This window comes from Microtus pennsylvanicus, chromosome 1, assembly GCF_037038515.1.
Source record: "Microtus pennsylvanicus isolate mMicPen1 chromosome 1, mMicPen1.hap1, whole genome shotgun sequence".
In the NCBI taxonomy this organism is placed as follows: Eukaryota; Metazoa; Chordata; class Mammalia; order Rodentia; family Cricetidae; genus Microtus; species Microtus pennsylvanicus.
Window position 1 is genome coordinate 34,534,608 of NC_134579.1, and position 26,098 is coordinate 34,560,705.

The following is a 26,098-nucleotide window of genomic DNA, read 5'->3' on the forward strand; positions in this document are numbered from 1 at the left end:
TGGCCGCCTGAACCAAGCAAGGTGCTGCTGGCAACACAACGCATCACCAAGGCTGGGCAGTTTACCTGGTGTGGGGTGAAGGGTGGAGGCACCCTGCTTTACAATGGATGAGGTTCCTGTTCAGTCTACTGGGAGGCACTGCTTGTGCACGGTGAGCTGGGTCTGAACGAGTAATATTAGGAAGTGATGTCACTCAGCTGAGTGCTTATGGTTTAGGTTTAGAGCTATAGGCACTAATGTATGCTTGGTGTCAGGGACTGGGGAGACTGGAAACCGGCACTGAACCTGAGGACCTCCATTGTTAAGGAGCCTGGGAGAGAAGGCATGGGGACAGAAGGAGAGCTTAGGGTTAGGAGGCAGCTCTGAGGTTTGTTTTTCTGTACAGTCCCTTTTACACCTTGGACACCAAGTGAGACAGCGTCTGAGTCCACCAGGCTGACGGTCAGAGAAGGGGCCGGGGCTGAATAGACACACTTTGGGGTCACTGGCATTCATGTGGGCTTTGAGTCTCTGGAACTGGATGAATCCGTCCAAGTGATTAGTGCAAACAGAAAACAGGGTCTGTGTTACCTAGGGCCAATAAAAAGCTGGCAGGAAACGAATTAACTGTTGCCAATGTAATTGTAAAGCTCTCAAGGGAAGGAAAGCAATCCAGCGGGGCGGTAATGCACAACGGAGGTTCGGGATAACGATGCTCTGGAAGCCGGGAAGGGGGCACCGAGGTTCGGACCCCACACGCACTCTCCTCACTTCGAGGACCACGATCAGCGACCCCGGGTGGCGATGCTCCAGTGTGTGCAGGCCGCACTTCCTGGGCAGGGAGGGAGGCGCCGGGGCTACGTTACCAGCTCGGCCGAGGTAAGGCGAGGCAGGAGGCCCAAGCGGGCGGGGGACCCACAACGCCGGACCCCCGAGGGGAGCTTGTCGGGCGGCTCCGCGGAGACGGGCGCCGGCTGACCGGACCATAATTGCGGGGGACCAAAGCGGCGGCAAGGCCGTTACCTGCTCCGCGCTGCTCCCGCAGCCTCAACCTGGGACCTAAGGAAGCGCGGGCGTCGCCATGGAAACCACGCGGGGCCTCCTGGGACCGCTGGAAGGGCTGGAGGCGGGCACCAGGCCGCGAGGTGTGCGCATGCGTACTCTGAGCATGTGCGGGGGCGGTGCTAAGGAGTGGAGGCGGGGCACCAGGTCTGCGCATGCGTGCTGAGAAGTTGGAGCAGCGAGCAGAGAAGGAATTTATAGCTGAGCCTGCTCCTGGTGGCAGTGCCAGGAAGGGAGAGAACCGGGAACAGAGTGTCCCTGGTAACTTGGTGGTTCTTTTTTTTTCTTTTTGTTTTTTTTTCGAGACAGAATTTCTCTGTAGCTTTGAAGCCTGCTCTGGAACTCGGGCTGCAGACCAGGCTGGCCTCGAACTCACAGAGATCCTTGGTTTTATACATGCAGGGCTTCTACTAACACTAAATCCAAGCACTAAAAACAATGTGTATGGTGTAAAATAATTTACAGACTGACTACAGGCGGAGACAAAGTCACTCAGATGGTAGAATTTTATGAGTTGATCCTTAAAACTGGCATCTTTAATTGTAAGTTCCCAGTTACTAAGAAGGGTAGGTGGTTTTAATATTTTTATTGGTGTCACGCAAAACGACAACAGCAACAACAACCACCAAGTTCTCACCTTCCAAGGAAGAGGAGTTTATTCTGGAACTAAATGTGGGCGGCCATTGTAATGGTCTGTCCTGTCCCTTTAAGAGACAAGTCCTGCCCACTCCCTCCCCAGTCCACCACTGAGGCAGGCAGATCTTCCTTCTGCTTTCAGCCCTTTCTCTCTCTCTCTCTCTCTCTCTCTCTCTCTCTCTCTCTCTCTCTCTGTCTGTCTCTCTCTCTGTCCTCCTTTCTCCCTTTTTCCCTTTCCCCTCCATAACCCACTAAAGAAGTATCCAACTTCACTCTGCATGATGTGCCCACCCATCTAGGTCTCTCACCCACCGTGAGGCTCTGAGCCTAGGACCTGCGGGCCTGGCTCCCAGCCTGGGACCTGGCTGCCTTCATGGCCCGCCATGGTCTCGGGACCTGCTGCCTGCTACTCTGGGACCTGTGGCATGGTCTTATGGCCTCCTGCCCACTGCCACCACTTGGGGACCTGCGGCATTTTATTTTTATTATAACAACCATGACCTGGGAATACAGATAGATCTTACCTCAAAGATCATGTTCCAACATGGTAGACTTCTTGTAAAGTTTTGATAGTTACAGAGCAAAATAAATCATAAGTCACTTGCAAAATAGATGATACCAAGCCGGTTATAGCAAGCCAGGAAATGTGTAGGGTCTGTTTGTCCTTTCTAAAATGATTTACCTGACGGTCATAAAAATGTTATGTTAATCAGGGTGTGTACAGTGACAGGCTATTAAGACTAAAGATAGCCCAGAGTAATTTGGTTCCAAACCACAGTTATGAAATGATGTAATCCAATTAGCCAATCAGATGTTAGAATCTTTAACATGGGTGTGGCTTTTTTGAGGGGGTGAATGTCAGTTCACAGTGCCCATTATCCTTATTTTGTAGTCTCCCCCAAACTCCCTTTTCTTGTATCGCTACTGGAGATACAATCCAGTGCCTGACGGTTTTTATTTTTAATTTTTACCATACGAGCCAGACTGGCTTCCAATTTACGGGATTAAGTGGTCTTATTAACCCAGCCTCCCAAGTGACCTGGTCTGCTAGGGTGAACCTGGCTTTTTTAGCTTACTTCTGAACTTGGTATGAATCTTTGTAAAGCTGGTTTTGGAAGAACTTTTGATGTATGAAAACAGTCTGTGATACATGTTGTAAATACTTCCAAGTTGTCAATCACCTCTTAAAATTTTACTTATTTCTGTTTTATGTGTGAATGCCCTGCATGTATACCTACAGGCCAGAAGAGGGCACCAGATCTCATTATAGATGGTTGTGAGCCATCATGTAGTTGCTGGGAATTGACTCAGTACCACTAGAAGAGCAGCCGGTGCTCTTAACCATTGAACTATCTCTCCAGCCCTGTCAGTTACTTTTTAATATTTTTTTACCGACAGTGCCTCACTCCACATATGGATCAGGCTAGCTTTGAACTCATTAGCGTTTGAACTTATAGAAATCATCCTATTTCTGCCTATTACAGATATGTGCCACCCTGCCCCGTCATTTATCTTTTGTTTTTTAAGTGTCTGTAGAGTTAGATTTTTTAATGTTTACCCTCTTTATATTGTATGTGTGTGTGGGGTTTCTTTGTTTTGAGACAGGATCTCATGAAGTCCAGGTTGGTCCCATGACTGTCATGTAATTAGGTATTTTGTGCACGCACATGTTGTACTTGTATACAATTATCACCTTCCAGGAACTTAAATCCTTGATCTCCTTTTTCTACTTCCCAAAATGTTGGAATTATAGGCTGTGTCACTGTCTTGGTTAATTTTGTATTCCCATTGTGATGTCTAAAGAAACTCCATTTTATGCTAGGCGTCCATCTTGGTAGCCACTAGCTGTTTGTCTCTGATTACAGTTCCTGTAAGATAAGTGCCCAGTAATGCTGTGTCAGTGATCCTTCCCCAACCCAAAAATGTACAGCCATGACCATGTCCTTGTTACGCTGTGACTACCTTTTGGCATCTGTAACTGCTTATGCAAACATTGAAGGACTTTTGAGGTTGCCTTGCTACCTAATCTTGACAGAGTGGATAGCCTTTGCTTTCTTGTGCAGATGCTCAACTTTAAAAATTCTCCCCTCACATCCCTTTGCGTGGCAATCTCAACCTTGTCTCCAAAGACTGTTGTCCTGCTAGCAGTAATTAATAAATCTTTTAATTATACTTGGATTGACTCTATGGTCCTTTCCCTGTGGTCAGGAACTCTATGGTACCATGACCAAAACAAATTATAGAAGAAAGAGTTAACTGGGGGCCTACAGTTTGAAAGGGAGCATGGTAGCATGAAGGCGGGCATGGCACTGGTGCAATAGCTGAGAGCTTACGTCTTGGCTCACAAACAAGAAATGTGCATGCGTGTGCATACACACACACACACAGACACACAGACACACACAAACAGACACACACACAAACACACACAGACACACAGACAGACACACAGACACACACAGACACACACAGACACACACAGACACACACAGACACACAGACACACACAGATACACAAAGACACACACAGACACACACAGACACACAAAGACACACACAGACACACACAGATACACAAAGACACACACAGACACACAGACACACAGACACGCACAGACACACACAGACACACACAGACACACAGACATGCACAGACACACACACACAGACACACAGATAGATAGATAGATAGATAGATAGATAGATAGATAGATAGATAGATAGAGAGGTAGCTAACTAGCTCACTGGGCCTGTTGTGGGTTTTGAAACCTCAAAGCCCTTCCCAGTGGCATACCATCTCCAACAAGGCCACACCTGATCTTTCCCAAACAATGTCATCAACTGGGGATCAAATATTCAAATATATGAGCCTCTGGAGGCCATTCTCATTCAAACCACTGCAGGGGCTAAGTGGTTCACCCCTGCAAGCTTACGTGGTCACACAGCTCCATTCTGAGGTGGAAAACAGTTCAGAAACATATTGAACTTGAAGACTTAGAAATATCTGACAATGGTTTGTCATCTCCAAGCTCAGCAATGTCAATGGAACACTTAAGGAATTCTTGAGTTTTTCAGAGTCTAAGTATACACCTTTATGGTTATTTAAAAAATAATGTTCTTGGGCCTGTCATGGTGGTACACACTTTTACTCCTAGCACTTGGAAAGCAGAGGCTGGGGATTTTCTGTGAGTTTGAGGGTGGCTTAGTTTAAATAGAGAGCTATAGGACAGCCAGCGCTATGTAGAGAGACTCTGTCTTGAAAACCAAAACCAAACTGACAAATCATCAACAACAACAAAAACACCCAAAAATGTTTGCTTAAAAAAAAAATCAGTCTTAATTAGTGTTTCTGTTGCTGTGACGAGACACCATGGTCAGAATGATTCTTATAAAGGAAAACATATAATTGGGGGTGGCTTACAGTTCAGAGATTTAGTCCATTATGGTCATAGCAGGCAGACTTGATGCTGGAGACATAGCTGAGAGTTCTACATCTAGATTGGCAGGCAGCAGGAAGAGAATGACCCCTTGGATGTGACTTGAGCATCTGAGACCTCAAAGACTGTCCCCAATGACACAGTTCCTCCAACAAGGCCACGCCCACTCCAACAAGGCCACACCTTTTTATAGTGCCACTCTCCATGATCCTATGGGGGGGCATCCTTTTTCATTAAAACTATCACAAACTCCATGAAACATGGGCCCTGGGGATTTGAGGGAAGCTTTGTAGAGCTTCATTTTTATCCAGCTAAGAGAGCCAGATCTATGCCCTTGCTCTCAGTGGGAGCTAAGTTAAGGTTTTCTTTTTTTAAAAAATATTTATTTATTTATTAATTATGTATACAATATTCTGTATGTGTGTATGCCTGCAGGCCAGAAGAGGGCACCAGACCCCATTACAGATGGTCGTGAGCCACCATGTGGTTGCTGGGAATTGAACTCAGGACCTTTGGAAGAGCAGGCAACGCTCTTAACCTCTGAGCCATCTCTCCAGCCCCTAAGTTAAGGTTGTCTTTATCTAAGGAAGGGTTTGTGCAGAATACCTGGATACCAGCTGGCAGATGATCAGCTCCAAAAGATGGGCAGCTATTACTTCAGCCAACATCTGTTTTCTCTCTGTGGACCCTGCAGTTGGCAGTTGGAGGGAACACCATTATTGAACACATATTTTATCCTCTGAGTAGGGCTGTGTGTTCTCCACAGAACATGAGAATGCAGCCACAATTTATATTTCTAATGTACACAGCTATTAGAAAATATGCCTAGGGTAAGGCCATACCACCCTGAACATGTCCAATCTCATCTGATCTTGGAAGAAAATATGCTGAGCTTATTACTTGTAGTAGGAGCTGCGGGCTGTGTTTTTGCCGCCCCAGCTCCTGGTCGCCTGGCTAGCTTTACCCAAAATAACAACACACAAACTGTATTCTTTTAAACACTACTTGGCCCATTATATCTAGCCTCTTCTCAGCTAACTCTCGCACCTGGACTAGCCCATTTCTAATAATGTGTGTAGCACCTCAAGGTGCACTTACCGGGAAGATTCTAGCCTATGTCCATCCAGGGTCGGAGCTTCATTGCGTGTGTCTCAGAGAGCAGAGCTATCATCTGCCCGGGAGAGGGAAGCATGGCCTCTGAGCTCACTTCCTCTTCCTCCCAGCATTCTGTTCTGTTTACTCCACCCACCTATGTTCTAACCTATCAGGACCAAGCAGTTTCTTTATTAATTGACCAATGACCTTCCTCCATCATTTCCCCTTTTTCTGTTTAAACAAAAAAAGGGAAGGCTTTAACTTTAACAGCAAAATTACATATAACAAAACAGTTATAAAGCAAGAATTACAGTTACAATATTTACATCTACTTTATCTTTTATCATAACAAAGGAAAACAACTATATAACTATCTATCTATTCTTCAACTGCATCAAAGACTCCAGAAGGATATATCATTACCTAAGTAAAGAAGAAATAAGCAACTTTCAAACTCTAGAAATGACAGAGACATCTCACTGCCTGGACAGTCACCCAAAGTTCCTCTGTACCGTTGGGGCATCTATCTTCGGCCTACAAGCCCATAGTATCCAGAGACATTTTCATGAAGCAGGAAATTTCAAAGTCAGTTCAGTCACTATCTGCTGTGTCCTGCAGAATGTCTCTCAGACTCCTTCATGAATCAGGAACCCCAAAATACCATCTCACCTTTAGGCAATTTCAGCAGTCCTCTCTCTGTGGGTTCTCTGTGTCCAGTTTATGCAACAGTCCAGGCAAGAGCAGTTTCTTGCCCAAATGGCTATCAGACTCCATAAGGAGCCTCTTCGATGTCCATCTTCCTCTTGAAGTAGATTGGTGCTGCCAGGAGCAGATGTGTCTCATTGTCACAAAACTCTGAGTTAGATTAAAGGCCATTTTCTACCGCTCTTTGAAGAAGTTGAAGATTTTCAATCTATACTGAATATAATCTCTATGTATCTAAAGAACCTGATTAGTTTAATTATAAATGACAAACTTAGAATACTATTGATCTATATAATTCTCAATACCTATCTAACTTAAAGACTAAGACAATAAACGACTGTGAAACAAATGGGGACAATGACCTCCAAATATAAACAATGTACAAATATACATTACAGTATGGTAAATATATATCAATACACAAACAATATATAAGTATCTTAATCAGAGGTAGAAATGTACACTGCAATATGGTAAATATATACAATATATATTAATACAATATATGGCAATACATAAAAAATGTTTTAAACAGAGGTAGAAACATGCATGCATGCAATAGTCAATATAATTTAACTTTGTATCAATATACAAGAATTGATACCAATATATTTGTCTAAAAACAGTAACTCACAATTACAAATCTATTATCCCATCATCCCTCTTTTTTTTTTTCCAAAATGATCCCTGAGCTTATAAAATTCCTCCCCCAACCTCTCAACCCCTAAATGATGTCCCTAAACCCAAGGGCAAACTTTGCTGGGGGAGGGGATGTCGTCCTCTAGAATTACTTCCAGCTGTCATGGGGGCAATGTTCTTTCTGGGGGATCCTGTGAAAGTAAAATGATGGTTAAATTTCAAGATCAATGTCTTTTAAAATTGCAAATAGTCTCTGAGTATTTTGTTCAGGTCTGGTCAGAATGTTGTGTAAGATGTGCACCATTTCAGCTAATCAAGTTGGGATCGTCTTGTGCAGCTGGTACCCAAAACGGGTCTTGTAGTAGCGCTATCAGTATCATGATGTCATATCAACCAGATGGAGTTGTTGTTATGGGGCCCCATAAATTTATTGCAATATTGGCTATATATGGCCTTAGTCTTCCTATTTGCCCTTCGGGCCCTATGCATTCAACCCATCTTGTGCTTTGTTTTACACGAGATAGGGTTCCAATTCCCAGGAACTGAACATCTACCTCTTGAAGAGGCCAATTCGGATGCCAAGATTCTGGAGTAATGATACTTACATCCGCACCTGTTTCTAATAAGCCTTCAATAAAAGTGCCATTTATACAGACTCTTAGCTTTGGTCTTTGATTGTTAATAGAAGTCTGCCAAAATATAAGTTTACTCTGTCCTACTGGTTTTTTTTGACTTATCCTCCACGCGTAATTCATCATTTAGACAAGTATTACTTTTTACAGCAGAAATTGGAGCTTTTAATTTTCTTGGTGAGGCACGTTCTCCACTGTGACTGGGAATGACTGGGCCACTGTTGGCTTGGGGGCCTGCAAGAGGCCCCTCAAGGAGTTTCCCTACGGTATTGGGTTGCCTTGTCTGTCTTGCTGTGTGCCTGGAACTGTGAGTGGCTCAGGGACACCAAATGGCTCTGAGGCAGGAGCGGCTCAGCTCCATGGTGCTGAACTGTGCTGGTTTCAAGCAGGAACTACCGCAATTACCGTAATAACAGTGCAGTTAAGATTTTGACTGGACAGGACACAGGTGGTACCGTATTACCCCTACATGGTGCAACTTAAGTTTTTAAGAAATGCTTAGCATTTTAAGAACTGCTCCTGGATAGTAAAAAAATTACAGATTCACAATAAAACAGATTCAGACAGACCAATAAATGGATCACAGTGTTGGATGAGTGTACGTAGGCTTGAGAGAGAGAAGAAAAAAAATATAGAGAATAAAGTTAATGCCTTAAAAAAAGGGTAAAGTCTTTAAAGAAATAGAATAAAGTGATAGAGTAAAAATAAGCCATGTAACAATGGAAAATTCACAGAGAGTCTGGATTATGTACATTGTGTTTTCTTTAAAATTTCTGACTGTGAAGGAGCTAAGTACAGAGAGACATTTCATTACATGGGCTGCCAAGTGGAACCAGAATGGATATCATAAGGGTATTATGATTTCAGAATTTGGGTCTAAGGATATGATGCTTTGGAAAGGAGTTTCTTCTTTTGTTTACACAGAGGATGAGACCCTGTGGATTGTTTCTATCCCAATATGGTATGATAGACCACGCCCTCCTGAATGGTTGCTGTGAACACCTTCAAAAAATTACTTCACTCAACTGCCAACTGAGATGACCCTGGCACACAGGTTGTACCATAAAAGGCCTAAATTATAACACCCCAATTCAGCAGGAAGCAGTTTGGAGAGAAATAACTGTGCCCATGTTCCCATATATTGTTTATAAATGTTTTTTTTTTACATTTAAAGGGGGATATGACATAGGTATGAATAATTTGCGTTAGTATAGATTTTGCTTTATTGATAGAGATTTAAGGTCAATTTTGTTATATCTATATGTATTTCTGATCTTGATTAAGGTATTGTGATTGTGTAGTTCACTTAAAATGTAATGTATATAGGTTGTTAATAGATAATCATAATAGTTAAGTTTGTAGTCATGTTAGTTAAGATTTTCTAGATGTACATAAATATATTTTAGATAGGCATTCTTCATATTTTTCAAAGATTATAGAATATGGCATTTTAAATGTTTTAATAACTTAGGGCTTTTCATGACAATGAGACACGTCTGCTCCTGGCAGCACCAATCTACTTCAAGAGGAAGATGGACATCGAAGAGGCACCTTATGGAGTTTGATAGCCATTTGGGCAAGAAACTGCTCTTGCCTGGACTATTGCATAAACTGGACACAGAGAACCCTCAGATAGAGGACTGCTGAAATTGCCTAAAGGTGAGATGGTATTTTGGGGTTCCTGATTCATGAAGGAGTCTGAGAGACATTCTGCAGGACACAGCAGATAGTGACTGAACTGACTTTGAAATTTCCTGCTTCATGGAAATGTCTCTGGATACTATGGGCCTGTAGGCCGAAGATGGATGCCCCAACGGTACAGAGAAACTTTGGGTGACTGTCCAGGCAGCGAGATGTCTCTGTCATTTCTAGAGTTTGGAAGTTGCTTATTTCTTGTTTGCTTAGGTAATATTGTATCTTTCTTGAGCCTTTGATGGAGCTGAAGAATATATAGTTATAGTTTTCCTTAGTTATGATAAAGATAAAATAGATATAAATATTGTAATTCTTGCTTTATAACTGTTTTGTTATATGTAATTTTGCTATGTTAAAGTTAAAGCCTTCCTTCCTTTTTCTTTAAACAGAAAAAGGGGAAATGATGGAGGAAGGTCATTGGCTAAATAAAGATACTGCCTTGGCCCTGATAGGTTAAAATTTAGATAGGCGGAGTAAACAGAACAGAATGCTGGGAGGAAGAGGAAGTGAGCTCAGACGCCATGCAGCTCTCTCCAGGGCAGACACGATGCAGCCAGCCACCAGGTCAGACATGCTGAATCTTTCCTGATAAGCACACCTCGTGGTGCTACATAGATTATTAGAAATGGGTTAAGAGGCTGAAACTAATGGGCCAGGCAGTGTTTAAAAGAATACAATTTGTGTGTTGTTATTTCGGGGTATAAGCTAGCCAAGTGGCCAGGAGCTGGGCTGTGGGAAGAGGCCCGCAGCTCCCACAACAATTACTGTCTTAGACAGTCCTCAGAGGGGAAAAATATCATGCTCATATAATGGACTTTAAGACATGAAAAGTATTTTATGTGTAGGAAAACCAGTATATAAACGGTGTAGATATTTTGAAAACAGAGAAAAGAATAAGTATACAATTGTTTTATAATCTTCATAGGGACTTAGGAGAAAATAAATGGTTCTAGAGACAAGTTTGGAGAATGCTTTCATCTACATGGAAGACCTAATTTTGGGAATAGTTAACTTTGCATGTTGAAGTCTAAAATTAACTTAAATATTTTAAACTTTTATTTATTCTTTGAACATTTTATAGACACATATAAAGTGTCTTGGCCATATCCACCCCTCTCTCTAGGGCTTCCCATCACATACCCCTCCCACTTTATGCTTATTTATTTAGCCCTCTGAATCTAGTTAGTACTGGAATCATCTACAAGGACACGGGGAATCTTCTGGGGGCCACACTTATAAAGAAAAGTGACCCTCCCTTTGCAAGCAGCCATGTATTGCCAACAGCTTCTTAGCTGAGGACAGGGCTCCAGGGGCCTATTCCCTCTCCAAGCTGGGGCTTTTAACTGGCTTGATCCTGTGCGGGCCTTATGCAGGTAACCACAGCTGCTCTGAGATCATATATGCAACAGCTGTGTCGTGTGCAGAGGACAGCTCTTCACCGCACCCCCCCCCCACACACACACTCTGGCTCATACATTCTTTCCTCTCCCTCTTCTTTTCTGCTCCCCGTGTCTTGGCAAGAGGGTTGATATAAATGTCTTGTCTATGGTTGAGCCCTCCCCGTTGCTAATTTTCAATGGTAATGTGTCTCTGATTTAGCCAGCACCCTCTATCATAAGCTTATATATGACAGGAAAGAATGGGGTGAACACTGGCAACTAAGTAAAGGGATGGGTGGGACTAGGAGGGTGGGGGTTGATTAATCTACAGCTGTATGAAGTAGCCTTATGAAACCTCATTTGTTTGCAAGCTAATTAAAAATATAATCTTTAGAAGAGTTTGAACATTAGTGACAAATGCTGCTCCTTGAAGACCTGGGATATTAAGTGAAAACCTCAGTACTGGACAGGGGTTACCTTTGGTCAGAGAGACCCCAGAGGCTCCCCAAACAACATAGGTTATTAGCATTGCTCTTTCTGTCCATTAGGAACAGCTGGTGAGACCCTATTGCTGAAGACACCACACACTTGGTTACAGAGTAGTCAATCTTGAACGGACTGTGAAACTCTAAATTCTGCTCCTGGCTAGCTTCCATAGTACTGGAAGGTGCTGTGCAGGGTACTGCTGGGAGAAAAGACATCAGTGGTCTCTGCAACGCTGGACCCTGCACACTCCAATACAGGCATGCCAGGCAGGATGGGCTCACTGGTGCAGTAGTTCAAGAGCGCACGTTGGGTAATCCTGTCCTCCTGATTGAACTTGAGAAGTGCTCCACGGGAAGGAGTTGTCTTGGGAAGTCGTGGTCCTAGGGGAGAAGCTATTGATGCTGTTTCTCTCAATGGTCACGTTGACACTCTCCCTTCCAACCTGTTTACGTTTATAGCAACAAATTCATGCTGCTCCAAAGTTAAATTCTGACTTGTGAATTAGTTGACCTTGAGCTGGATTCTAGGGATAAGAGTGGTCATTCTTACCATAAACACCCACCTGAGTGACAGGGACAGATCTCAGAGTCTCTGAGACACTGGTGAAAGGAGTAGGCTCAGAAGCCAAAGAGGTCCCACCCTGCTCCCCTCCTACGAGCGGCAGGCGAAGAAGAAGGTCTGGAACCAGAAGAAGGCCAATGCTCACAGTGTTTCCTAAGTGACAGGCCTTTGCCACTAATGCTCTTGGACATGATTTTTTAATTTGTGTGTGTGTGTGCATATGTGTGTATTTGTGCGTGTGTGTGCGTGTGTGTCTGTATGAGTGCGTATGTGTGTGCCTGTGTGTATGTGTGTGTATTGTGTGTATGAATGTTTATGTTTGTGTGTTTGTTTTTTCTTTCCACTATGAGGTTCCAGGAAGGTCATCAGGCTTGGAGGCGAGTGACTTTAGCCAGGAGACCATCGCATGACACTCATCAACAGCGTCTGGGCTGGTAGCACTCGGGCTTCTTTATTAGTTTTGTATTCAGATTTAAAAAAATATTTAATTTTATTTTATGTGCATTGGTATGAGGGTGTCAGAACCATGTCTCTGGCCAGTATTCAGATTTTTTTTACTCCTATTCAAATCACGTATATAAATAAGACATATCAGAATTTGCTATAAACATCCCCATCCCCCAAAGTCTTTAAGACAGGGAGTTGCAGTCATCAGGCAACCACGGGCTATTTCCCTGCCTCTGAGGTGTCCGTGAAGTTCTACAGCACCCGACAGCTGGTAAAGAAAGCAGGAAACAGGCCACTCCTCAGGGATCTTGTGTGACAGACTGGATTGTTTAAAAATAACCCTCTAGAAAACTTTAAACAGGGAGTTGCTCTTCATTTGAATGGCCACTCTGGCTGCTTCTGTTTTCACAACTCTGTTGTTTGTACAAAACCCTCCTGGAAAAGGTGTTTTATTTTCGGGGCTTTTCCCTAGGCTCCGGACTCCTGGCTTCTTCTCCACAGCCCCCAGCCTCCCCAGGCCCCGCCTCCTCTGCCCTAGGCATCTCTCCATAGGTCTGTGATTGGTGCGCTCTCGAGCTCCAGCCTGGCCTTTTACGGACTGTTGTCAGGCCTTTAAAGTGATAAGGGAAAGGGTCCAGGAGCTGCTTTTATCAGCCAATCATTTCCCTGACATCCCAAACGGAGGGGGAAACCCAGGATGCCTCTCTGTTACCCTTTAGCCTCTTGGTTGGCGGGGAGGGCTGGGGGCAGAGCCTTGGAACAGTGGCCAACACGGACCTGGCACCTGCTCTCCCAGCGTCACCGCGGGATTTGTCTAGCGACTTCCCTAGCAGGGGTGTGTTAGGGGGAGTCCTCTTTCCGACTGTCGAAATGGTTATCAAAGTGTTTGTTGCCACATCTTCTGGGTCCATAGCGGTAGGTGTCTGGGCCTCTGTGGGCTTTCTCCCTGGGTGATTTTCTGGAGGAGTAGTGGGTATGCGCAGGTTTTGGTCTTGAATTCCGTTTTTGTTTTTTTGCGTGCTAGTCAACTGCACACCGCAGCGAGCATGAGTGCCCTTCGCCTTTCGCATTTGTCTTCTCGGTGTTGGAAAAAGTGTGTGGTAAAGTGTGTAATCTGGCAGGTGGGCGTGAAAGGAGACTGGAGTGAGGAGTGTTTCACGCTTGGCTTCAGCCTGCGCTTTCTGTCCTGTGTCTTTTTTTTCTGTCACCGGCTTTGGATTTTGAGTGCTTTACCATTCATTCTGTAAGACGCAGATTAAAACTTGGAAAAAGACAACGGGTCGGGGAGAATTGAAAGAGATCGGCAAAACGGTCTCAGGGCATAATTCCTTCTGTCTTCGAACTAGCTGGAAACATAAAGATAGTGGGTGTGATATTATTATTTGTGGAAAATGATGTCACAATGACAATAGCAAACTCATCTGAGGTCACAGTTTTAAATGCTCTCGGGATTGAGGCACCCAGAGTGTGAGGTAAAAGCCCAGTTCCACACCATGGCTTTGCCTGGATTTCTTTGGATCACCACTCCTGACTCAGACCTTTGTTCTGTGAAGTCTAGACCCACCTGCCAAAGACATAAGGGCAACTCAGGGGCTCAGTTCGCCAGGAAAGAATCAGAGATTGGCTTCAGGCTGGAATTCAGTTTCTGTCTGTGCTGAGGTTTTGACCAGTATTTTAGCAGAAATGAGGGAGACTGTGGGAAGAAAACTGTTAACTAATTCGGAGAGTTAGAGACCAGAGAGGGGTCTGTTTCCTTTTATAGCTGCTTCCTAGAGGGTCTCAAGTTGCAGCTGGAATTCTGACAGTCACTCAGCAGAGATGTTTCCAGGGCCTGGCTAGGGACCAGCCCCAACCAGAGCTTGCTGAGGGCCGCCACTCCTAGCCCTGAACTTTCAGGAGGATTTCCAGAGAGTGAGCAGAAAACCAAAGAGTTTGGCAGTCCCACCCACCCATCCATACTGGTTTCTGTGATTCTACTGAGTCCTTAGGACTTAGGATATAACCTTAGAGATAGATGGCTTGTCATGTTAACCCCGTAATGGCCTCAGACCCGAAATAGGAGAAAAAAGGAGCACATATCTTGAATGGAGAACTCTAAATAACACAGAGACTACAAATGTAACTCTCTCATGGCTGTTGGTGATATAAACTTTGCTTGATGGATATAAATAATGAGGGCATGTTTGTTTATGCAGACCTGGGGCTGCATGCATGCTGTGTGAGCATGCTAGCTTACTACTTTGCTACATTCTGAGATTACATGTTTGGGTTTTTTTTTTTTTTTAGATTGAAAGTATTTTTTCAAGAATAATGGCTTCGGTGGTTCTTTTTTGAAGTTGGTTTTATTTTTTTAATTTTTGAAAAAGATTTTTAAAATAATTTATTTTTATTTTATGTGCATTGGTGTTTGGCCTTCATGTATCTCTGTGTGAGGGAGTTTGATCACTGAAACTTAAGTTACAGGTAGCTGTGAGCTGCACTTGGGTGCTGGGAATTGAACCATGGTCCTCTGGAAGAGGCAGTCAGTGCTCTTAACCACTGAGCTGTCTCCCTAGCCCCTGGAGTGGGTTTCAAATATGCTCATTGTTGAAAACTTTAACAATTTTATGTATCTAGGTGTTTTGCCTACATGCATGCCTGTGCACTACATGTGTGCCTGGTGCCTACAGAGGTCAGAAGAGGCCTCATATCCCCAGGACCGGATTACAGGTGGCTGTGAGCCACTGTGTGGGTGCTAGGAATTAAGCCCAGGTCCTCTGGAAGAGCAGCCAGTGTTTTTAACCACTGAACGGTTACTCCAGCCCAGCCTTTCGTCTACTCAGACAGTGTGGCTGTTTATATTCTCCAGACAGCAGGAATAAACTACAAACTTCTTTGGTTTGTTTATTGCAAATGTTTCCGTGTCATTTGTAACCGGGTGACCTCTGAGAGGACCCTTGCTAAGCCTCGATTTCCTTGCCTGTAAAATGAGGATAAGAATAGTGTTCACCTCACACAGCTAGGTCACGAGGACTCCTGAGATGCCACACTCGGGTGCCCAGCACTGTGCCAGGGCCTGAGCGGGCCCCGGAAAGTTTCCTGATTATTAGTTATAGACACCGGCAGCTGCTTGTCAGTGTCAGCTGCCGTTCTGAGTTTTGTTAGCCACTGTTAGTATTAATGAGCATTGTAGTTGTCCTTATTAGTTACTGTGATTATTAGCGACTATTTTAGTAGATCTAGGGCTATTCTCATTACGTATTAGAAGAACCTACTAAAACCAAGGAGCTAGAGCACTCCTGCCTTACCATGAAGAGAGTGAACGCAGCACCCCACAGCTGTACTGCCGAGTGTTCAGGAACGGGGAATTTCACCCAACAGCCACTTGACAGGAAAACTGCGGCGGCTACCGTGTTTCTGCTCCCGTGTGTTGGGTGGTCTGCGAAGACCACATGTTTAGAAAATGAATCCCGGCTCAACAGAAAAAATAGCCAACAATCTCATCGACGGGAATGGAATGCATGTTATACGTCAGCATTATAACAATGTCATTCAAAGTCCTGGGTCACGTAGTACCACGCTTGTGAGGACTTTGGCCTGAGGGGGGAGGGTAGGTGTCTTCTCTGCAGTGAAGCACGGGGACAAGGAGCAGAGAGAGGTTAGATAGCCTTTCCTTCTTCAAGGCGTTCGTTCCCTGCAGGGGCCACCTGTAAGACCTCCCAGGCTTCTCAGCCCCTTCTCCCACTAGATTGGTGGTGTAAATGTGATAGGAAAAGTGGGCCTCTCTCTGTGTGTGCGTGTGTCTATGTGTGTGTGTCTGAGTGTGGTGTATGAGCATGGCTACACGTGAGTGCATGTACGCATGTATCTGCGCACGCATGCGGAGGCCAGAGGAGGATGTCCAGTGTCCTGCTCTATCCCTACCCGCCTTATTCACGTGAGGCAGGATCTCTCGCTAAGCCTGGAACTAGGCTAGCAGCCTGCAAGCCCCGGAAGTCACCCCACAGACTGCGGTTACGAGTAAGCCTGTGGCCACACCCACTTCCTTATGCAGGTTCTTGTTGTGAGCTCATACTTGTGCAGCATGTATGACCCGCTGAGCTGTCACCACCCCCCCCCCCAAAAAAAAAGAAAAGTGAATTATTTTGATCTGGGTGGCAGTCTTGGAAACCCCAGCAATTCATTAAAAACTTGTTGTTCCTTTAACATGGTGATGAGAGCGTGTATGTGGCAAACCAGGCATGACGGCGCACCCCTGTAATCCCAGCACGTAGGAGGCCAGAGCAGAAAGAGCGAGCGTTTGCAGCCAGCCTGGACCACATAGCTAGATCTAGGACAGTCTGGACAGTGTATTGAGACCCTGTGCCTAGCAGCACCCCAACAGTGAGACCCCACCTGCTAGCATGGTCAGCCTGACTGGAAAAGGACGGTGAGTTCTGGGTGCCCAGCACTGCAGGTTCTTGGGCTACCACACAGACCGCATCACCTGCCACACATGGTCTCACTCAGTTGTCACCCCAGAAGGAAGATGAGGGAATCAGAGCCCTAAGCCCTTGCTCGAGAGCAGCCTTGGAGCTAGGACAAAGGTCATCTGTGACTTCTGCCCAGCAGGCTCCACACTACAGTATGGTGACCTCAGCTGGAAAATCTCCTCACTGTACCGGACAATGAACAAGAGGTGTCAAGTGAAGGGATCTGGGAGGTGTGGCTGTGGATTCTCAGACACACTGGGGTGGCCAGCAGTGGCTGGGTGACCGCAGGACAGACAAAGCTTGTTGTGGGCATAGAGAAAGAGCTCTCCTAGCCTCCACCGAGGTGCCTGAGGCTCTAAACAGGGACTGGGACCCCAGGGAACTGCAGATCCTGCAGATTTGTCCTTTAGGACAGCCAGCCAGTGTGGAAGCAGCAGGGCCTTTGGCAACGGAGAAGGGACCTAGGGAAGGTGTGGAGTGAGTCTTTAGGTGCACTGCTCTCTCTGTCGTGAAGGGGAGGAGTCCTCTAAAGGCTGGTGCTGTGTACATGGGGTCAGCTCAGGATGCTACCTGGAGAAGAGCAGCTCTTTGTGAGGAAGACACAATGAGAGTACTTGAGCAAGGGCCCACAGGAGGAGGACGAGGTGGGTGAGGGTACCCACAAGAGAGGAAGGGCACCTGCCTTCTCCTTCTTCCTCTGGGCTTGACTCTAGAACCCTTCCTTCTCTCAAAGTCCCAGGCCAGGCCAACCTCACTTGTTCCAGTCCATCTGAGGAGCCTGTTTTAAGTGGTCCTTGGTGAGTCCGAGGGCAGACAGATTTCTTCTGTTTCCTTTCTGGGGGGCAGGTACTGAGAATAGCATTTAGCATAGTATCACGCTTGTGCCGGGACCAACAGCTCCATTTGTTCTCTATTGATCCTTTCTCACAGAAAGGTGTGATTTTATTGTTTTCTTTGTTTTGTGCTATATACAGTACAGCTAAAGAAAATAACTGATACATAAACATCAGCCAATCACGCTTCAAAACCAGCTATGATATTATAATACAGTAATGATCATTTTTCTCTGCTCTTAACCAGATTAGGAAGAAACAGCAAGAAGTGGTGGGCTTTTTGGAAGCCAATAAAATAGACTTTAAGGAACTGGACATCGCCGGGGATGAAGACAACAGGAAGTGGATGAGAGAGAACGTGCCCGGGGAGAAGAAGCCTCAGAATGGGATTCCTTTGCCGCCTCAGATCTTCAATGAAGAGCACTATTGTGGGGTGAGTATTCAGCGCAGTGGTAATGTCTTCTGTGTGTTGTTAATTAATGTGTGTGGTTTGCAAGTCTGTGTGCCCACGCATATGTGTGTGGGTGTGTGATGTTGGCCAGAGGTTGACACTGGGTGTCTTCTCCAATCACTTTCTGCTTTGTGTTTTGAGACAGGGTCTCTCGCTCGACCTGGGGCTCCTTGATTCAGCTCGGCTGGCAGGGTTTAGGAGTCAGTTCGTTTCTGCCCCCTTCCCAGCACCAGGTTGACAGACACATGCTGTTGGGCTCCACTTCTCCATGGGCGCTGAGGACCCAAACTCAGTGCCCCGTGCTGGCACAGTAGGCACTTTATCCACTGACCCATCTTGTCAGCCCGTTGACCAGAAGTTGTTTCAAGTAGATTAGTTTTGAGTCACTGAAATCGTTCTGGCCTGTCAGGTCATGATCTCTTTCTTCTAGCCAACCAAAATTTAATAGTGAGAAGATGGTAGAATCAGTTGCACAGTGACCTGGTGTGGAACAATTCTGTATCTGTCAAATTATGTTTTAAATAAACGCTGATGGATTAATTATCAGTTGACAAAACAAGCAGAGAGGACGTTTCATGCTTGATAAGGGGACTGGGCTCAGAACATATACCAGCCCCCAAGTGTAGGATAGTTTTAAATATTCCATTTCTTTGCTTCCAGGATTTTGACTCTTTCTTCTCTGCAAAAGAAGAAAATATTATTTATTCATTCCTTGGTTTGGCTCCTCCTCCAGGGTCAAAGGTAAGCTGGGATGCCCTGCATGGTCCAGTACAGGCTATAATAGAAGGAGATAGAAACTGGCAAACACTAGTGCTCATCAATGACGCTCTAAGTCAACATGATCTTTTTTTTAATTTACAGAATGCGCCATAAATTTACATGTCACTGTTCTATGGGGCTTTGCCTATCTCTATACCAGTTCAGTGTGTGTGTGCACGTGCGTGCGTCACATGCGTGCATGCATGTGTGCACATGTGTGTCTTTTGGTCGTGGTGTTTCATCTCAGCAATAGAAACCCTGAGTAGGACAGATAGGAAATGAGGCAACACTGTAACTCCCCAAGGCCACCCTAGTGGTGTAATGTACTTCCTCCAGCAAGGCTGCACCTCCTAAAGGCTCCATAACTTCCCCAAGACCACCCTAGTGGTGTAATGTACTTCCTCCAGCAAGGCTCCATCTCCTAAAGGCTCCATAACTTCCCCAAGGCCACCCTAGTGATGTAATGTACTTCCTCCAGCAAGGCTGCACCTCCTAAAGGCTCCATAACCTCCCCAAGGCCACCCTAGTAATGTAATGTACTTCCTCCAGCAAGGCTCCATCTCCTAAAGGCTCCATAACCTCCCCAAGGAGTGCCACCAAGGAGGACCAAGAGTTCAAACACAGGAGTGTATGGGGGACATTTCTCATTCAGAACACTGCATGGACATTGACTTTAAATTTAAAAAAATCATGTTCAGGATGGAGCCTAAGGCTCATTCATACTAGGCAAATGCTGTTTTATGAGCTATAATCCCAGCCCCAACCTGTTATTTTATATCATATATAAAATTAGATTATAGATCTATTAAAGGTCTAGATATTAATAACTACAAAAGCACAGAACTATTAAGAAATATATTTTTACAAAAAGTTAAAATTGTGCTCACTTTGGGAGCACACATACTAAAATCTAAATAATACAGAGATTAGCACTGCCCCTGCTCAAGGATGACACACAAACTCATGAAGTCTTCCCAGGTCAGCTGGTCTCAAAGACCCATCCAGAATTAGAAATAACTCAAGGAAAGTGGTCAAGATACAGATAAAATCATCTGAGCAGACAGTGTAAGTGATTCAAAGTATGCCCTTGCTTTCTAGGGACCAAGGAGATATAAATAAAGAGGAAGATGGAACTCCATTTCCCCCGAACACACTCACAATCATTAAAAAGCACAGCTGGGTTAATTGGCCACAAGGCTAAAGAGAAGGAGGATATTCATATATTACAGAGGGATCTGAATCATCCTACCTTTGGAAAAGGAACCTGATAAAAATATCCCCATCATTTTAGTCAGAGAGTCATAAACATGGGGCCACGCTGACTATCTACCATTTAGAACATATCTGAATAAATTATCATAGTCTTAATGTTAAGCAGATGTCACAAAGAATAAATTAGAATGATAGGGTTATATATACATATATATATTAAAGATTAATTGTCATATGAGGGTGTCAACAGAAGGTGAATTTGAAGAATGTTTGTCCTGAAGATAACCTAATGATAGCTTTAAAAAGCTGAGGACCTTTTAATAAGTTAGACTGTCATGTGGGGGAGCTAATATGGCTCTGTGTTGACAGAGGTTTCTATCCCACCCAGTCCTGAAGCCGTTCACTCCCAAAGAAACATACATAAACATATATAAACTGATTGGCCTATTAGCTCAGGCTTCTTATTAACTAACTCTTACATCTTAAATTAACCCATAATTCTTGTCTGTATTAGCCACATGGCTTGGTACCTTTCATCACTCAGGCATTCTCATCTTGCCTCTTCTGCCTCTGGGTGACAACTGCAGACTATGCTTTTCCTCTTCCCAGAATTTGCCTGTTCTAGGCACCCTGCCTATACTTACTGCCTGGCTACTGGCCAATCAGCATTTTATTAAACCAATAAAAGTGACAAATCTTTACAGGGTACAAGACCATTGTTACACAGAGCACAAGCTCTGCCCCAAGCTTGTGCTAAGATGCTTTCTGCTTTCATGCTCTCAAAATTATTTTAATTTTATTTTAAGTGTATGGGTGTTTTGCCTGTATATATGTTTGTATGTAAAGTACGTACCTGGTGCCTGCAGAGTCCAGAAGAGACATTGGATCCCTGGAATTGGAGTTATGGATGGCTGTGAGCAGCCATGAGTGTGCTGGAAACTGAACCCATGTCTTCTGCAAGAGCAGCCAGCATTCTTAACCACTGGATCATCTCCCCAGCCACAGGGGTTAAGTTCTTGTTATTGCAGCATTGGTGGCAATGGCTTTGCCCCTATGTGGCCCCACTGTTGCTGCGGATAAAATGAAGGCCAAAGATAAGAACAATTCAGTTAGTTGATGAGAGAGGGGGAATTGATTGGGGGAGGGGGAGGGATATGGGAGGCGGTGGTGGGGAAGAGACAGAAATCTTAAATAAATAAATAAATGACACTGAAATGTGAGTGTCTAAAGAGAATCTCAGGTGTTTCAACTATTTGGTATAGGTGACAAAGCCTGAGGAAGCTTCTTCCCTTCCCAATGGAGATGTGGCAGGAGAGGCAGAAGGTACTGCAGAGGTAAGACTGGTGCTGCCAGTGTCTTCAGGGTGGCTGCGTGGGCCTAACATTGCTTTCACTTCTCTCTCTCTGAACTATCTATTCATCTATCTATATACCCAACTATCATTCATTTATTATCTATCTATCTATCTATCTATCTATCTATCTATCTATCTATCTTCCATCTACCTACTATCTATACCTTATTTATCCATATACCTATCATCATTATTTTCTATTATCTCTTTTATCCGTTATCCACCCACCCATCCATCCACCCACCCATCCATCCACCCACCCATCCAGTTTACCTGTGTACTGTCTACCGTATTCATCTATATCCATCCATCTCCTCATCTGCCACCTTCACCAGCCTTAAATGGGTGACTCAGCATCCTTCACTCAGTAGTTTCTGGCTGCAGCATGCAGGAGTTTGTTAGAGGTTTGGGGGTTTGGGGAGCTGTGTCAGTATCTAAATGACCTTGTGTAGAGGAGGTCTCTTAGAGGCCACAACTGAGAGGGAGAAGCCACAGCAGGGGTGGCTTGCTTTGTCCTTGGGTGCTTCCTGAAGGTCAGATTCTTGAGATTCTTTTCTAAACAGGGAACAGAGAAGACTGAGGAAAGTGGAGAAAATGAGGCACAGAAAGAGGACAGCGAAGACACTGGCGACCTTTCTGAATCCCAAGAGAAGAACGTGAGTGTTTGCTCTGTTACTGCAGGTTTGTTGCTTCTGTCCCTTACTGAGCTCCTGCACGGTGCCAGGAATTGTGCTGGGCTCACAGCTGTGAGAGAGAAAGGGCACGCTGAGGGTGTAGCTGTGAGGGGCCAGCTGTTCTTATTCCTGCTTTAACTGCTGTGGACCTGGTGCTGAGAGGGCCAGAGGGAGGACCTGAGCCAGACTTGGTGGGAAAAGATCAGTGGAGGCTACCGATTCCTCATGAACCCAGGGAGAAGACATATTCATTCATATTCCAAGCTCTTGCTCAGACACAGGTCGTTACTCCTTGCCTGAGTGATGGCTAACTCTGACATGTAGCTTCCTGTGAGCCTCCTGTGGGAAAGAGCCGGGGCATTTGAGTGTTAGCAAAACATAAGTGGGAATGTGAGGACTGGAGTCCAGCATTGGGAAGGAAACTCACTGAGTCCAGTGTTCATGTGACCAACAGGTCCCAGCGAGTCTCTGTGCCGCATGGTCCCACAGCCGTTCAGTCCCAAAGAAACACACAGAGGCTTACATTAATTATAAACTGGTTGGCCTATTAGCTTAGGCTTCTTATTAACTAACTTTTACATCATACATTAACCCATTATTCTTGTCTATGCTAGCTACGTGGCTTGGTACCTTATATCAGCGAGGCATTCTCATCTTGCTTCTTCTGTGTCTGAGTCACGAATGTAGACTGAACCTCTTCCCAGAATTCTCCTGCTCTGCTAACCCCACCTATACTTCCTGCCCGGCTACTGACCAATCAGCATTTATTAAACCAATATAACTGGCAAATCTTTGCAGGGTTTGAGACTGTTGTCCCACAGCACCTGAAGAGATTTTCTGTCCAGGGACACGGTGATAAGTGATGTCTGGGGATTCTGTAGGGACCAAGAGCAACGGGTGTGGGGACTACTTAAGGAATTCTGGGACCGTGGCCGACAAGGCCTCGGGGTGGCAGTGGGTGGACTACAGGCCTCAGGCTGAGCCTCCCCTTGGGAGAGTTTGAGTAAAAACATTATAAAGTTTTCTAAGATGGTGGAAACATCACAACTGGTTTGTGTTTGCGTTGGCTCTTATCAAGGTAAATTTATCTACAGAAAAGGCTAAATTGTTTTGAGTCATGTTTGTTGCCAGCTGGTACTCTTCATCTGAAAATCTCCAAGCCCTGGGCTTGGTGACACATGGTTGAACTCTCACCATCTCGGCTCCTCCCCAAACAAATCTTCACAAAAGTGACTTATGTTAAGGCCAGCATGGATGTAGCTCCAAAAAGCTTGCGGGCACAAGGCTGGACTAAGGGCCAAAGACCCAGGGGACACCACCAATGCTCTCTCCTGCCAGTTCTAGGGCTAGCCGCCCTTTCAGGTCACATTGGCAGGGTTCAACATCCTCGTCACCATCCGTGTCTGACACTCGTCACCACTGACACCTGCCCCTAGGTCTGTCCCAGTGCCATGTCATTGGCCCAAGTCTTGGCTAAGTTCCCAACAAAAAATAGCTGCTGAGGAAGGTCTAAGAGATCTCATTTCCCACGTGTGCTCCTCCTGGTGCTCCTGTCTGCAGTGCTGTGAGCACCTGACTCACTGACCCAGGAACTACGGTTTTGTCTATAATGCCTTTGTCTATGTGATTATTTTCTGACCCATAAAATAGAGTTCAAGCGTTGTGTGGAGTTGGCTTTTTAACACTGCCTAGTTCAGATGCTGTCTAGTTCTGTGAGCTAATGCTGAAAAGCTTTTGAAATTAGTATATTGTCCCTCAATTTAAGAAGGATTGGAAGCAGGAGTGGGATTTGATAAATATATTCAATTCACATTTTATCAGTCGTTTGAGCCACTGCCCCCTGACAGGCAGAACCTCAGTGATTAGGAGGGAGCAATGGGAAGGAAGGCAAACTTCTGCCCTGATGGGGAGCCTGTGTTCTGAGTGCTGGTGCTGACAATATCCTGGGCCCTTTGAAGTTCCTTTCAAGACTATTTACCCCTCCCCCTCCCCTCCCCCTTCCCTCCTCCTCCCCCTCCTCCTCCTCCTATTAATTTGGTTTTCCAAGCAGGGGTTCTCTGTGTAGCCCTTGCTGTCCTGGAGCTAGCTCTAAACCAGGCTGTCCTCAAACTCACAGAGATCCACCGGCCTCTGCCTCCTGACTGCTGGGATAAAAGGCTTACACCTCCACCATCCGGCTGGTTGCCCCATTTTTAATGATACCTTGTTCCTCTTGGATACTAAAATCCTTGGATTTAGGAAAGTGTAAAACTCTACAGAACTGATAGCTCCATGCTGTATATGATGACGTTTAACCTGATGACACAAGGTTAAGAAGAAAATGAAAGCTCTTCGAGAGGCAGAGGGTAGGTACCAGACTTCATGTGTACCTGCTCCCGCCCACAAACTTGTGTTTATCCAGTTTACAACAGCGGCAGGATCCTGGAGATCCTGAACATAAGTAAGGGACAGATCACACCTGCAGGAAACATGCAGAGAAGCCAGAGAGAAGGGCAACTCAGGGATGGCTGTGGGAGCCGATCTGAGGGCCTGTTAGGAAATATCTTCCCGGCTAACCCGATTCTGAGTGGCAGCTGACGTGAGAGAATCTCATTGGGGGTTCAGTTTTGCTGAGTAAGGAGTGAGGAGGAGGGAAGCCAGAGCACTAGGTAGATGCGGGGTGGCTTTCAGCCACAGATGTAGATGATAAAGGAGATGTTCCGGGTATACGAGGAAAGAGATGAGGAGAATTAGATTTCAGGAGAGCGTTATCAGGAGGCCCCAAAGTGGGAGAATCTTTGATGTAGGGAACAAAGGGATTTCTGGTTCTTTCAGGTTTCTGGGGATGGGCCAGAAGGCTAGAAGGTTCCATACCACATGATCCAGCCTGTGGGCGGGGAGCCATAAGGCCAGAAGGGGTTAAATAAGAGCATAAAGTCATTGTGGGAGATGGACTTGCCTCAGCTGCGAGAGTGAGGGACTGCCAGTCCATGGCTGGTGTTGCTGTGGTTCCAACTGAAGAGAGGTCGGCTGTAGAGCGACGGCCTGCTATATCCAAGGTCGCCACCTCTGGTTCTCTAAAGTGGTAGTGTCTCTTAAGGTCTGTAGCCTAACATCCATGCCAAGGCCATGAATTTGAAAGAGAGAAAATGGGGGAGGACACAGGAGCAGCTGGAGAGAAGAGAAGGGAAACGATGTCATATCATTATAATCATAATCAAAAATGATTGCCATTGTGCCACGGTGCACATATGGAGGTCTGAGGACAACCCTGTGGGATCAGTTTTCTCACACCACCTTTATGTGGGACATGGGGCTGCTGTAGAATATTATTTTAAGGTGTGTTACATTTGCTTCTGCTCCGGAACCCTTTTTTAACGATGTAAAGATGTGTTGCTTTTGTTTATGTTGCATGCATTTATGTCTGTGAAGCTGTGATTCTTTGCTTGTCTAAAACACAGGTTAATAAAGAGCTGATAGAGAGCTGGACAGCCAATGGCGGGGCGGGATCAAGGATAGGCGGGGCTGGCAGGCTGAGAGAATAAATAGAAGGAGAAGTGTGAACAGAAAGAGGAGCAAGGAGAAGAGAGCGCCAGGGGCCAGCCACCCAGCCAGCCACAGAGTAAAAAGTA

The 26,098-nt window shown here is 45.2% G+C and overlaps 1 protein-coding gene and 1 non-coding gene across 4 annotated transcripts in view; both read left to right on the forward strand.

Annotated features, from left to right (window-relative positions):
* Positions 1 to 26,098, forward strand: part of Sh3bgr (SH3 domain binding glutamate rich protein) — a 30,909-nt gene continuing 4,811 nt past the window's right edge. Inside the window, exons 1-5 of one of the 3 annotated variants that reach the window (XM_075961143.1) lie at positions 1 to 151; positions 18,285 to 18,470; positions 19,149 to 19,229; positions 21,722 to 21,793; positions 22,377 to 22,469. In XM_075961143.1, coding sequence (XP_075817258.1) covers positions 104 to 151; positions 18,285 to 18,470; positions 19,149 to 19,229; positions 21,722 to 21,793; positions 22,377 to 22,469 — 480 coding nt within the window. In that variant the 5' untranslated portion in view covers positions 1 to 103. Of the gene's footprint in view, positions 152 to 214; positions 859 to 13,444; positions 13,669 to 18,284; positions 18,471 to 19,148; positions 19,230 to 21,721; positions 21,794 to 22,376; positions 22,470 to 26,098 lie in introns of those variants that run through there. The other 2 variants (XM_075961133.1, XM_075961152.1) reach the window with 2 other exon arrangements.
* Positions 20,127 to 20,230, forward strand: LOC142842778 (U6 spliceosomal RNA). Its single transcript, XR_012909454.1, has one exon. It is a non-coding gene; the product is annotated as a U6 spliceosomal RNA (small nuclear RNA).